At 38.9% G+C, this 13,321-nt stretch overlaps 1 protein-coding gene across 2 annotated transcripts in view; it reads left to right on the forward strand.

The window, feature by feature from the left end:
- LOC108244194 (probable ribonuclease ZC3H12C) overlaps positions 1 to 13,116 on the forward strand; it is a 31,295-nt gene extending 18,179 nt beyond the window's left edge. For both annotated transcript variants that reach the window (XM_037976072.1, XM_017430157.3), the window contains exons 2-6: positions 4,158 to 5,038; positions 7,219 to 7,358; positions 7,486 to 7,720; positions 8,259 to 8,365; positions 8,616 to 13,116. In XM_037976072.1, the coding sequence (XP_037832000.1) occupies positions 4,269 to 5,038; positions 7,219 to 7,358; positions 7,486 to 7,720; positions 8,259 to 8,365; positions 8,616 to 10,075 (2,712 nt within the window). In that variant the 5' untranslated portion in view covers positions 4,158 to 4,268 and the 3' untranslated portion in view covers positions 10,076 to 13,116. The remainder of the gene's footprint in view (positions 1 to 4,157; positions 5,039 to 7,218; positions 7,359 to 7,485; positions 7,721 to 8,258; positions 8,366 to 8,615) is intronic.
- The last annotated feature ends 205 nt before the right edge of the window (positions 13,117 to 13,321 follow it).

Consider the following 13,321-nt stretch of genomic DNA (forward strand, 5'->3'; position numbering starts at 1 on the left):
ACTTAAACAAGAGAATTGTTCTTTGTGAAGTGAAGTGAAGTGAAGTGAAGTGAAGTGAAGTGAAATTCATTTATACAGCACTTTTCAGCAGCAAGGCGATCCAAAGTGCTTTACAACACAGAAACAACAATTACAGTAAGATTGGTGAATAAACTTTCCTCTAAGAGGAGGCATTTGAAATACAAAAAACCCCATCAAAATTAAATATAGGTGATTAAAACAGAGTAATGAGTACTTTTAGCTAATAGTATGATTGGTATGACTATAACAGGTAATTTGAGTAAACTAACAATCTGTAAGTCTGTCAGTGATCTATAACCTAAACAAGAATCAGACACAGAATTAAATACAGAAATACAGAGATAAAGACATCAAAATCAAATATAGAAATACAGAAATAAAAACATCAATCAGGACAAAAGCAATTCTAGCTAACAGAACGGTTGATATAATGATATTGATAATGATAATAAGACTTTAGTATATTAGGTACAGAGCCGTTCAGTGATCTGTAGATTAATGGGAATATTTTAAAGTCTATTATTTAACTTGGATCAAAACTTTCATCTAAGAGGAAGTATCAAAGTTGATACAGTGATAACAGGTCTTAATAGACCATTAGAATATGAATCAATTTTCCTCTTAGAGAAGCATTAGTAAGACAAATCTATTTGATAAGGGTAGACTAACAGAAGCAGAAGAGAAAAAAGCCACATGAGGTGCAGATAGCAAGTAGGGTGACAAAGAGAGAAAGCAGAGACGGTGGAAAACGATGTAGTGTGTTTATATGAATGTGTGTGTGTGTTTGCCGATAAGTCCATGAATCACAGCTTCTCAATGGTGAATCCAAACAGCCAAATTCCAGGTCCATTCTGCCAGATCCGAGCGAACAACTTTCTCTAAGATTTATACCATTTCATTCCTGAGTCCAGGAACTGCATTCTGCTCATGTAACATCATAGCTTTATGAATTTGTCGATATGTCAGGTAACTGCCTAATCCAAACAGCAGAAATCCTGTTATCAAAAACTTATATATGTAAAGATCCTCCACGTCCTTGACTGACAAAGTCGATAGGCACACAATCTTCCACTTCTACCAGGAATCCATTGTGTATCCAGCGAAAGATGTCCCATCTGGACAAGCGGGCTCTCCCTTACCCTGTTTTCCTGTCGAGAAAATGTGAAATTATAATTTATTTGTGGTGATTTATTATATGCCAAAGCAGCTGACAAGTTCAACAGAGTTCAAAGGTTCTGAGGATGTTGTGGTGGAAGTTAAATGAAAAACGGGGCATATACTGTACCTACATGGGGCTCATGATTCATGCAAGTTCAGACCCACAAGCCAATCAGCTTCCAGGAAGCTCCCATGACCCAAGTGTGCACAAACCCAGAACCAGTCAGCTGAAGAGAAGTGTCATGATCCATGCTTGCTCAATTTCCTAAAACTACAGTCAAAATATACAGTATTTATGATGCTGTAGTCAACATAAAATGTCCTTATAGCATGATACAGATTTGCATCCGCACACTTTTGATCATTTCTGTGGCTGCAGTTCAACAAACAGGTTGTGCATGAAGACCACATGGTTTTCTCTGCTAGTCCTGAAGGCTGCAGCCTCTGCAGCTTTGTACTGAGAGGAAGAGTCTCTGTTGCTGCACGCCAAGTTGAAATGGTTATTTGTTGACTTTTAAAGCTAAGATAATAAAGTATTCTTTGTTAATCCAGCTGAGATGAATGAAAATGAGCTAGACCTCCTTGGGTTAAAATCTTTAACAGGAAGTTAGAAGATTGTGTTGAAGCATTGTTCTTAAAGTTTCAAACAAGAGGAGATGCCAATCGAGTTCTTGACAAAAGCTTTTCTCTGAAAAATATTGTTTAAATTCTGCCTCATTCTCGTGGACCAAGTATCTTGTCTCGAGAGATCAGTGACTCGGTACACCCCTACCATTAAAGGGAACTACTGCAAAAGACTGGACTCGTAGTGTGGCTGATGCCAGTCATTGAGGCACAGTATAGGAGGATATGGGGTAAACAGTCCTGTCTCCAGATGACAGAAGCAGATCTCATGAGGTTCTGTAATGCTTGGCACTCAAAATGATGATCCTCCCTTGGTGTGGTCTGTCTTGAGTAACCAGCTCTTTCACAGTGTGTGTGGTAGCCCTCATGGACCAATTGGTCTCTTAAATGTGAAGTTTGTACACTCTACATGCCAGGTAGTTCCACAATACAACCACCTGAACTCATGCAAATTCATTATATAACCTCTATCAAACTATATTAAGCATTGATGCTGTCTACGAGACATCCTTTGTGTTTGGTAACCTTCAATGACTGTTTTGTCTGACTGTTCAACACTCCAGCAACTGTCTGATAACAGTATTTCTCCACTTGTGATGCCACCACTTATGTTCTCTGGCTTAAATAAAATCATTTACATACCCATCATTGGTCTGCATGTAGACAAAATTACATCAAATTGAACCATTCCTTATGGGTACTTAACACTTTTTGTCAGGTTGTAAATTTTTGCATGTTTAAACTGAACAGTCATTTTAAATGGTAATTAAAATTTACTCCTTTCTTTTAGCTAATAATTGTTTTTGAACATTTGTACAGTGAATGGGAAGAATGAGATATTACTCGGCACAGAATTGTTTTTGAACACATTTGAGTTAATGTCATTTAGCTTAGATTATCAATATAACTACAGTAGTATATTTTGATCAAAAAGGTTAGCTTGCTTCACTCTTCTTTACAACATTGCCTCAATGAATTAGCGTTTACTCATTTATGCACAGTTTTGCTGAGGTCCTATCATGGCATTTTGATCGAAACAAGATCCAGATTTTTACTAGGTCATTGCAACACTTAGTAATTTTTTTTCAGACATTCTGTTGGCTTCAGGTTCACAGCTATGTTTGGGTTTATTGTGCTATTGCATGACATGGTTTTAGCCAAGTTTTAGCCTTGTATTTGACTCAAGAATACTTTGTTCTACAAAGTAGATCAGAGTTCACTGAATTAATGCAAAGTATCTTGTGGCTGCAAAACAAGCCCAAATTAACACCCCTCCACCTCCGTGCTTGGTAGTCGGTATGAGGTGTTGATGTGTTTTTTGTGGTTTGTCATCAAACATGGTGCTGTGCAAACATCTCCACAGAGCATTGTTCCAGAAGTCTTGATGTTTGTTCCTATGTAAGTTTGCAAATCTAAGACATGCTGCTGTGGTCTTTTGAAAAAGTGAAGGATTTGTTTTTGGAAATCTTTTGAAACAAGTTATATTTAGTTTTTATTAATATTATTACACTGACATTAATTTTATCCTTTAACATGCTGAGACCTGTAGAGTCTGAGATGCTTCTCTGTTGTGTTGCAATTTCTTTGTGCATTGTTTGGTCTGACCTCAAGGATCTATGCATATCAGAATGACCATGAAGTACAATGATTATTCTCTTCCTCTGGAATAAAAAGTGTGTTATTTTTTTCTCATTACCACCTGTTTGACAACAGAGCTCATCACTGCAAATATGCAAATCAGCACAAGTAAAGCAGCAGGTGAAGGAGGATGTGGCTGTCAAGTTGCCAGTTTAATGCAATAGATATTACATTTCCCAAAGCGTCTTCTCCAGATCACACTGTTTGCATTTTGAACCCATATTAAAGAGCACTGTTGTTTTTTGTTTTGTTTTGTTTTACTGAGAACTCAATAGGCAAATCAGGAAGGTGTGGTAGGCAGGTTTTGTCTCAACACATTCCACATAAATGGATGTGATGTTGCTCTGGGCTCTGCCTATTTTACTTTAGAAGCTGTTTTCTGTAAGATTCTTTAGGGCTTACTTTAAATGACAAAAGACACAAAATAATTGATTGGTCCACTTTTTTATGTATAAACTTGATTTATCATCCAGCTGAGGCATGCTGTCAGAACCCTTGTTTTCTTATGGCCCATTGGTGGCAGGTTTTCAGTGATCACCTGTATTTTTTCATACTTTAAAGGATAAATCGGACATACTCTGATCTTGTTTCCCACCAAATTATTATAGTTTCTGGGCCATACTGATTTCTGCACTGAATATTCAAATGAATGTGCAAATTCAAGCACATTTCCCTTGAATTTAACCAGCTGCTTCCTGTGTTTCCTCCTATCCTAGCTTCCATTCCAGGATGAGCCAGTGAGCTGTTAGCATCAGCAGAAGTGGTGGGATCTATCAGGTGCCTGGGAGGTCAAAGAGGACGTGGAGCTGGATGTATGAGACGGCTTGATGGGCCTGAAGGACCATCTGGAGGATGGAACAGGCCACATCCTCACCCTGGGGCTGGATCTGGACTATCTCCATGTGGATGGTGCAGACAGGCAGGCTGGCCCAAGCATTGCCAAAGCTTCTGGAGTCTTACGAGTCCGAGGCGGTGCCCAGAGTAGGAGCGGTAAGAGTATTGGTGGGAGTACCATTAGCCTAAGCACAACTTCAGGTTATAGCAGCAGTAGCAGCTGCAGTAACTTTTCAGAAGAGAGTGCCATTTCTGATAATGAAGATGAACGACTTCACATTAGATCAGATCTTGGATGTAAAAGCTCAAACCAGGATCAGTCTCATTTACACCAGCATGAGTCCTCCTTAGACTGCCAACCGGTCAGGCTGGACCTGGCACCAAACCTGTTCCCTGGAGATTCACCACAGTCCAAAGCATCCCTCTTGTCAGATCCTATCTCTGGCTGCCGCACCAAGGTTGAGTTTGCTCTTAAGCTAGGCTACTCTGAGGAGCTAGTGCTGCTGGTCCTTAGGAAACTGGGCCCGGAAGCACTTATCAATGATATGCTGGGAGAGCTGGTCAAACTGGGAACCAAAACAGAGATGGAGCCACAAAGAAGTCCAACTGTGTCCCAGTCTCCTTCATCCTCTTTGTGCTGTTCTTCCTCCTCCTCTTCTAACTCTTCCCTGGACTCCTTTCGGCTGATGTGTCCATCCCCTCTGCCAGAAGACAAAGACAACTTTCGGCCTGTGGTTGTGGATGGAAGCAACGTAGCCATGAGGTGAGGAACAAAGCTCTTTTTATCTGCTTGCTGTCATAGCTGAACTAAAGTCCTTAAATGAGCAAACACTGGTTTATTATGTACTGTAGGGTTATTACTTGCTTTTAATGTCGTCAGCGTTAACGTTTGGCCATTATTGCTGTTTGTATAAGTTGAGAAACACAAAGCTCCAGAAAAAATTGGAAAGTTTTCTCAACTGCTAAAAAAACAAAAAACTAAATGTAATTTGTCAATTTGTTTAACAAGCATGTGTATCAAGGAAATGACTGCAGGTGTCATCACTGACAAACTCCACTGTATTTTAAAACTCTAACCCACCCCTTAAAATTGATGTCAGCCATACACTCAAAAAGTTGTGACATTTTTACTATTTTGTTCTCTATCCCTTCCTTTTCAAAATAGTTTGGCAGGGAAAATTATGATACTAAGCGTTGCAGTTTCACTTGGTAAATGCAAATTATGGGCTGTCTGAAGGTTTGTAGTTATATGGGTCTGATTCTCTTCCTCGTGTTGTCCCATAAAGGTTCAAATGCAAAACCAAACCCAAACATTTTTTAGTTAGACAGATTCAGTTCTAAAGATTTACAACATAAATGTTTGATTTGTCTACCTTTGTCCAGTTAGTTGTAAGTTCACTGATAAGTCCTGAAGCACCATTTGGTAAACATTGGTATCATGCATCAGCAAATGTTGGTATGATAATCCATGATTATGGCATAAATGTTCTTTCTTATCTATACCACAAAGAAACTAACATTTGCTTTAAAAAAACAGTTTGCCCATGAACTCATCTGAACTTACATAAACAATTTGAGATTAACTTGTGGTTACATGTATTTTTTTTTATTGTTTTGATGCAACATCAAAGTGTGTTCAGTAGATGTGGTTTAGGCCCTGTGTAATGTCAGAGTTTTCATTTTGGACATTCAACAATCACTTTATATCTTATTATGAGAAGTTGTGTTGAGGAAGAATCAGGTCTCAGAGAAAACTGCAATATCATTCTTCTGAACAATGCTCTCCTGCTCCTGGGGGATACCAAGGTGTTCCTAGGCTAAATTAGATATTCCTCCACTGTATCCTGGATCTCACCATAACTCCAAGCTAAAGCCAGACACCCACCACAAGCATCTCATTTCACCTCATTTCAAACGCTTGTACCTGGGATTTTTTTTTTTTGGTCTTTTGTCTCATCTCTGTAAGTCCTTTGACTTTGGCTGAGTTTCTTTACCTCAACAAACGGGAGCAATGTCCTCAAACTATAGACGAAGTACACCTGTTCATCTCGCTCTCCATCCCACCACTCATGAACAAGACACAAAAGATACCTGAACTCCTCCACTTAAGGGCAGAGACTTATCCCCAATCCAGAGGCAGCATTTCAGCATTTTCCAGTTGAGAAACAGATTTAGATGAGCTGACTCCTATCCAAGCCTCTTCACACTTGGCTGGGAACAACTGTAGTTTGAGCTAAAGATCTTGGGTTAAAGACACCTACAGAACCACATCTACAGAAAGCCAAGATGCAACCCTGAAGTTCCCCATTCAGACACCCTTCACTCCATGACATCGCCTCAAAATCTTGTTTGAGTATCACAGAATTGATAACAAGAGGGCAGTCCTGGCCTAGTCAAGTCAGCACCAAAAACAAGCTTTACTTTGTGCAAAGGCCCAGGACCCAGCTCTTTCTTATGGTTATACAGATGAGTTATAGTGGTATTTCATGACAGATCACATGGATAGTCAAATCCCTTCATGCTAAAATGGCATTTCTACAGAAAGATCAATCTTAAACAGGACAGTCATTTTAGTCAGTTATTGTATTAACAAAACTTCAAACACTACAGTATTTAATAATTCTGTTAAGAGCATAGAATCAGTAATGTAAAGTATTTTTTAAAATATTATTTTTAAATTGTGCATTAATAAAACATTAAAACTGGAATTCTAAGTGAAGTTTAAAAACAATATCATCTGATATAGATAAATATAGATATGGAGCTAGCCAGACTATTACGTACAGTATGTTAGATCAACCTGTAGCAGTAAGAAAAATGCCACACCATGTTGTTTAGTGGCTTTTTATCTCTACAGAAAAAAATGTGTTTTTTCAAATTAATACAAATAGTTATGAAGAACAATTATCCTCTATTCTGTAATAATTCTTTCTGTTCACGCAGTCATGGGAACAAGGAAGTGTTCTCCTGCCAAGGCATCCAGCTGGCTGTTGACTGGTTCTTGGACCGAGGGCATCGGGATATCACTGTTTTTGTTCCAGCCTGGAGAAAGGAGCAGTCTCGACCTGATGCTCTAATCACAGGTATCAGCTACCACAGCACTCAGAAACTATCTAATGTCAAAATGAAAATAAAAACAAAACAATGTTCCTGCTTTTATGTCCTTCAACTGTTTTCAATGCTGAAAACGATCCTTCTGTCTTTGATCAGATCAAGAGATCCTGCGGCGGCTGGAGAAAGATAAGATCCTGGTTTTCACTCCGTCTCGGCGCGTGCAGGGTCGCCGTGTGGTTTGCTATGATGATAGATTTATCGTCAAACTGGCCTATGAATCAGACGGAATAATTGTTTCCAATGACAACTACCGGGACCTAGCCAATGAGAAGCCAGAGTGGAAGAAATTTATTGATGAACGCTTGCTGATGTACTCCTTCGTAAATGACAAGTAAGCATCTCGTGCCAAAGAAAACCCCTCAAAAAGAAGAGAAACAAACAAAGATTGAAATTTTCTTATGTCTTCTTATTTTGATTCTTAAAACCTCCACTCAGCTTTGCTTCGCTGATCACGTCACCTCCATAAACACTAAAAGAGATGCCCCAATACCTGTCTGGGCTTCTTATATATATATATATATATATATATATATATATATATATATATATATAAAACTTGATTATTCTGTTGCAGCAGGAATGTTTGGGTGTATTTTGGAGAAAAGTGAAACTAAGTGCCTCAGGGACCCTGTCTGTATTTGACCATGATAAAAATATAGTAGTGTAGATGAGGCCTGCACCAATCTGTCTTCACTTTGGTGTAGGAACTCTTAAAAAAAAATTGTCAAAACAGCTCAAACTTGATGGAGTTTAAGCTGGGGCTACTACAGTTATTTATACTAATATTGCAAAATAAAAAGAAACCTAAAGTTATCTATGTAGTTGTACAACTCAAATTTGCAATATTTTTTTTTAAACTGTGCAATTAGATTCATGCCTCCAGATGACCCACTCGGGCGCCATGGACCAAGTCTGGAGAATTTCCTGAGAAAAAGACCTGTTGTCCCTGAACCTAGGAAACAACCCTGTCCTTATGGTAATAAATGCACTTATGAGTGTACCTCCTGATACTTGAAATTTGGTTTTGTTATCATCTTTTTAGCATGTAAGTAGGTTAAAAACAACTATAAAGCCCTATATCATTCTGTTGTTTATTTTTATACTGGGGGGAGTGACTGCTGATGATTAGACAGAGGTGAACAAATTCTGCAAATGCAGTTCATCAGCAAAGGCACTGTAAAATATTTCCATTCAGTGCAATGATGTTTTTTTTTTCTCTCCCATAGGAAAAAAATGTACATACGGCCACAAGTGTAAGTTTTATCATCCAGAAAGGGGCAGCCAGCCCCAGCGTTCTGTGGCTGATGAACTCCGTGCCAGTGCCAAACTTTCATCAGCCGCTTCCAGAGGCCTGCTGGAACATGCTCTGTTGGTGAAGAGCCGAAATACTGGTCAGTCTGAAGAAATGCCTGAAAATGAACCAGGACAGGGCAAAAAATTACCAAACCAGAGTCCTAGGAGATCCCTCCCTGATCTTATGGAGAACAAACTCCAAATTCATTCCAAAGCAGAGGGTCGTAGGGGAAGCAGTGGCAACATCATTGCAGGGCACCCTGCTTCCCCTTCATCAGGACATCTGGACAGATGGGAACATCTCAGAGAAAGCAATGAAAGTGGCTCTAGACTTGCTGAAGCCTCTGGATCAAGCCAGACTGACCCTTACCACAGATGTAAGTCCCCAGAGGTGGGATATAGCTCTCTGGTAAACCCTTATTCAGGTCTCAGCCTTGTGGTACCACAGACCCCAGAATGCCTCCTACCAGCTGACCTGCAAACAGGGTCTCTGCCCTCTGACTGTAGCAGTGGTGGCAGTGCAGGCTCAGACTCTTTCTCCCCTGATGCCATGTTAGACGATAGTCCCAAGTGCCACCATAAACACCCTCACCACCATCATCACTATGCTAATCAGTATGTCCACGTCACAAGTCAGGTTTCCTCTGGACGGGGCCATCCTCCTCCTCATGGATATAACGTTACTCAGAGAATGCAAAGACCACATGCGACTGGTATTAAAGAACTAACCTCTCCGGTTACCTCTCACACATCTCCACATGAGACCACCTTGTCCTACATCCCAACCCAGCTTCGGCGTTCTTTGTTGAACAGTTTTCCCGGGGAACTGACCTCTCGTCCAGCCCAAACGTCTACTCCCCACTCTCATTCTCAGAGCTCCCCCTTCAGTTGCAATTTGATGCCTTTGCAAGAAGGTGAACTTCAGGACTCCAGAGTGTACAATGGGTCACCATTCAATTCTAATAGAAACTACTTTGGGCTAAACCAGCAACCTCAGCATCAGATTAGCTTGGACTCTAATTATCAGCCTTCCACTAAGCCTTGCTATGATCTGTTTTCCTATAAGAGCTTTCCTCCACTTCATGGGAAGGGTTGGCACTCTCCTTGGGGTCAGCAAGTTCATGCATCCCCCTGTGGTCTTTCACCACCACTCCCACAGCAGCCCCTTCGATCCATCACTTCCCATAAGAACCACATGCTCTCTGAGCCACAGTACTCGGAGAATCGCGCTTTGGATCGGTACCAGGAGTTAAGAGAGAGGATCTTTGTTAACTTGTGTGGCATCTTCCCTCTGGATTTGGTGCGGAAGGTCATGACCAAGAACCCTCATGTGATGGATGCCCAGGAACTTGCAGCTGCAATTTTAATGGAGAAACTGCAGCATGTCTCATAAATACAGACAGTAGATTATTTATCTTAAACAGATATTTTTGCAAGTTACTGTCTTGCAGTTACCTTAATAATGAAAGTCAGGTTGGGCATACCAAAAGCAAAAGCACAAGATGGATGATTCCTTTGGCTTTCATTGGATTCTGTTTTCATTTTAAGGAAGGTGGTATTTTTGCAAAAGAGAAGTCCCAAAATTGCTATACGTTTTTGTAAAGTTACTTCTTATTTCAGCACTTAAAATGAGGAAAAGTTAGGGTTGAACCTGGGTGTTTTAACTGATCTCTTTTGCGAGTCACGTCAAAGCTTAAAGAGGTCTATCGTGGATTTCAAGCGTCATAATGTTGCTCATTTCAAATTTATTTATGTGCTACACTTTAAGTTATTTAAATTGTTTTAAAATTATTTAGTGTTTGGGCACTTTTTGTTGTTGTTGTGTTTTCTATTTTTATTTTCTAGGCTTATTTTAATTGGGGGCAATCATATCAGCGTTTCAGACTTGTGGTTTCCATCTTTGCTTCGCTGTCACATGATGTTGACATAAATGTGGCTGCAAGAAGACAGTCAAAGTTAATATTTGGTGTTGCTTAAGTTAGCTCAAACAAATCCACTGTTTCAGCAGGCGCTAACAGGTGGTACATTAGTGGTGAGGTTTGGTGGATTTCCCCCACAGGGAAGTGAAACTCTAACGGCACCCGCAAAAGAAGATAGCAAAAACTCCACTTGAAAACCCCGATCTGGTGTTCACCACTGAATAAGACTTGTTTCCTCTGCTTGGATTGTCCAGTCAGCTGACTTCACGGTCCGTCTGTATTTTGTTCAGCTCTTTCTAAACCTTCTGCTTTTTTTTCCCATATGAAAATAGCACGTAATTTACATCATATCGAAGTGTCAGGCCAAAATTTTTTAAATGAAATAAAGATCAGATGAAAACTAAAAAATAAGTGTCAATTTAAAGCCTTTGTTTTGCATAAAGGCATGCAGTGAATAAGATGCAAGGTAACCTTTGACTGTAGTCAAGGTTCAGAGTATTATTCTTCCTCAGTCAGGGACCAGTTTGTAACCGTCTGATAATCACACAAAGATCAACGGATTTTAGGTGCAAACTAAAAGCTCCTGAAATTCTGAAATTCTTCCCAGATAATTTGATCAGAAATCCAATATCATGACAGTGGCAAGGTCCATTTACATAATGGTTTTTAGTTCTGCAGGCTTTTCTGAAGGGTAATAATTTCATTGGTTTATTTAAAACTCTGAAAATAATTCCAGTACTGGGGCAAGAATCACAGTGGAATCAAACTATGTATTGTTTTTCAAAAAGTTTTATTTATCTTCCTGTTAATGCCATGTCTTAATTAAGCAGGTCTTTCATCATAGGGGGTATTTTGCCAACTCTTGAAAAAATGAAATGCATTACTTACAGAATAGCAGAGTGGTGATGACACATAAACCTCCAGTATTCTGTAAAATAAGGAGATTTGTACAGAGATAAGTCTACGCTTGTTTGGCGAGAGCTTGAATGTAACCTTACGCACCTCAGCTTTAATTTGTTACAGTCGTTTCCAAATTCAACATGTTTCCCTTGTTAACATGTCATTCATTCTAAACTATCTTTCAGCGCTGTGTCAAATTTGTTAACGTAACTCACTTTGAGCTGGAGTCGTTGAATGAAAAGATATTTTAGTTCTTATTACTATCCCGAGCAGTGGGGTTATATAGCGTGCTGAATTGACCGGAAAGCTAAAACTCCTGACCGGTTGGCATAATTTCTAATAGATTTATGAAACCTCCTTTTGTTGATACAAATTGTATCCTATAAACTTTGAAACAATGTTATTGTTTATGTGAACTTATTTAAGCAAGAATATCTTGAGATGAATACTTTCAATTTTGTGGTACTGAGGCTTTCATATGAGGAATATTTATTCTCAGTTTTTTCCAAGTGCAAAAATGTAAAAGGTCTCAAGTTTTTTTGGAAGCGGTTACTTTTTGTTAGTGAGCTGAAATTGTGGTACTGTGTAGTTGAAAATAAAGAAATGTCTTTAAACTATGGTTCATACAGGTGGGGCGTTCTGGCTGCTTATGGAACTTTTGAAGCCAAAATGAACTGTAACAACCAGTGGAGGGAAACTAGACTTTTCATAAGTGTGGTTCTTAAATCAGAGCAACAGGCTTTAAATGCCTTACGTCACTTTTTCAAGAAATTTACAGCCATATTTATTTTATTACTTCTTTGAAACCCTTTCGCTTGGCAAAGTCTCCTCCTCCAGGGCTGTGATGCATAAAGCAGAAACGCATCCATTAAACAAGTCTGATCCCATCGAACAAGTTATATTACTCAAGGGTTCTCATCAAACCTTCCTGGCACTGTGTGCTGGTGTTTGATACGGACAACATATCTTCATTTCACACTCCTCCTTGGATGCTGTAGTAACCTTGCTGCAAATATTCGGAATCATATATCTTGTATGACTGTTTTTCTATTACTGTAAAGGTTTTGGAAACTATTTTTCTAACTGTATGTAAGTTTTATCCATATGAGATTTCAGTCTGTGTGATTGATGCTGGATATAGGAGTGAAATTATTGCTATCTTTGCTAACATGAAGCTGTGAAAAGATTTCTCTACAAATGTTACTTGACAAAGTGAGTTCAGACTGAACACAAAGCAAATTTTAGTCTTGCATCATTTGTTTTTAGTGTTTTTTTAATAAATCTAATATTCTGCTTCTGCAGATGTGAAACATGAATGTTCATGAGCTAGTAAAATACAGTGAATCAGTACAAATCTGAAAACTATTTCCTAAAAAAAAAACCTACCTTCTTTCTTTCTACAAAGGTACAGATTGTGGGGGTTTAATATGATGACTGTTTGCTATGATTGTGCCCACATTACACATTAATGATCTGCCTATTTCAATTAACCTAATACAGCCCCAATTCTGAAAAAGTTGGGAAGTTGTGTAAAATGTCAATAAAAACAAAATCCAATGATTTGCAAATCTCATAAACCCATATTTTATTCACAGTAGATTAAATAAACATATCAAATGTTGAAACTTAAAGCTTTTAACATTTTTTTAAACAAAAAAGGATAATTTTGAATTTTAAGGCAGCAAGACATTTAAAAAAAATGTTTCCCACTATGAAGTGTCTTCTTTTAACAACTGTGTGAAAACTAAAGGACTGAACTGAGCAGAGCAGCTGCTGGAGGTCTTGGAGGGAATGTTGTCCCATTCTTGTCTGATGGAGGA

The sequence above is a fragment of the Kryptolebias marmoratus genome, linkage group LG6, assembly GCF_001649575.2.
Source record: "Kryptolebias marmoratus isolate JLee-2015 linkage group LG6, ASM164957v2, whole genome shotgun sequence".
Taxonomy (NCBI): domain Eukaryota; kingdom Metazoa; phylum Chordata; class Actinopteri; order Cyprinodontiformes; family Rivulidae; genus Kryptolebias; species Kryptolebias marmoratus.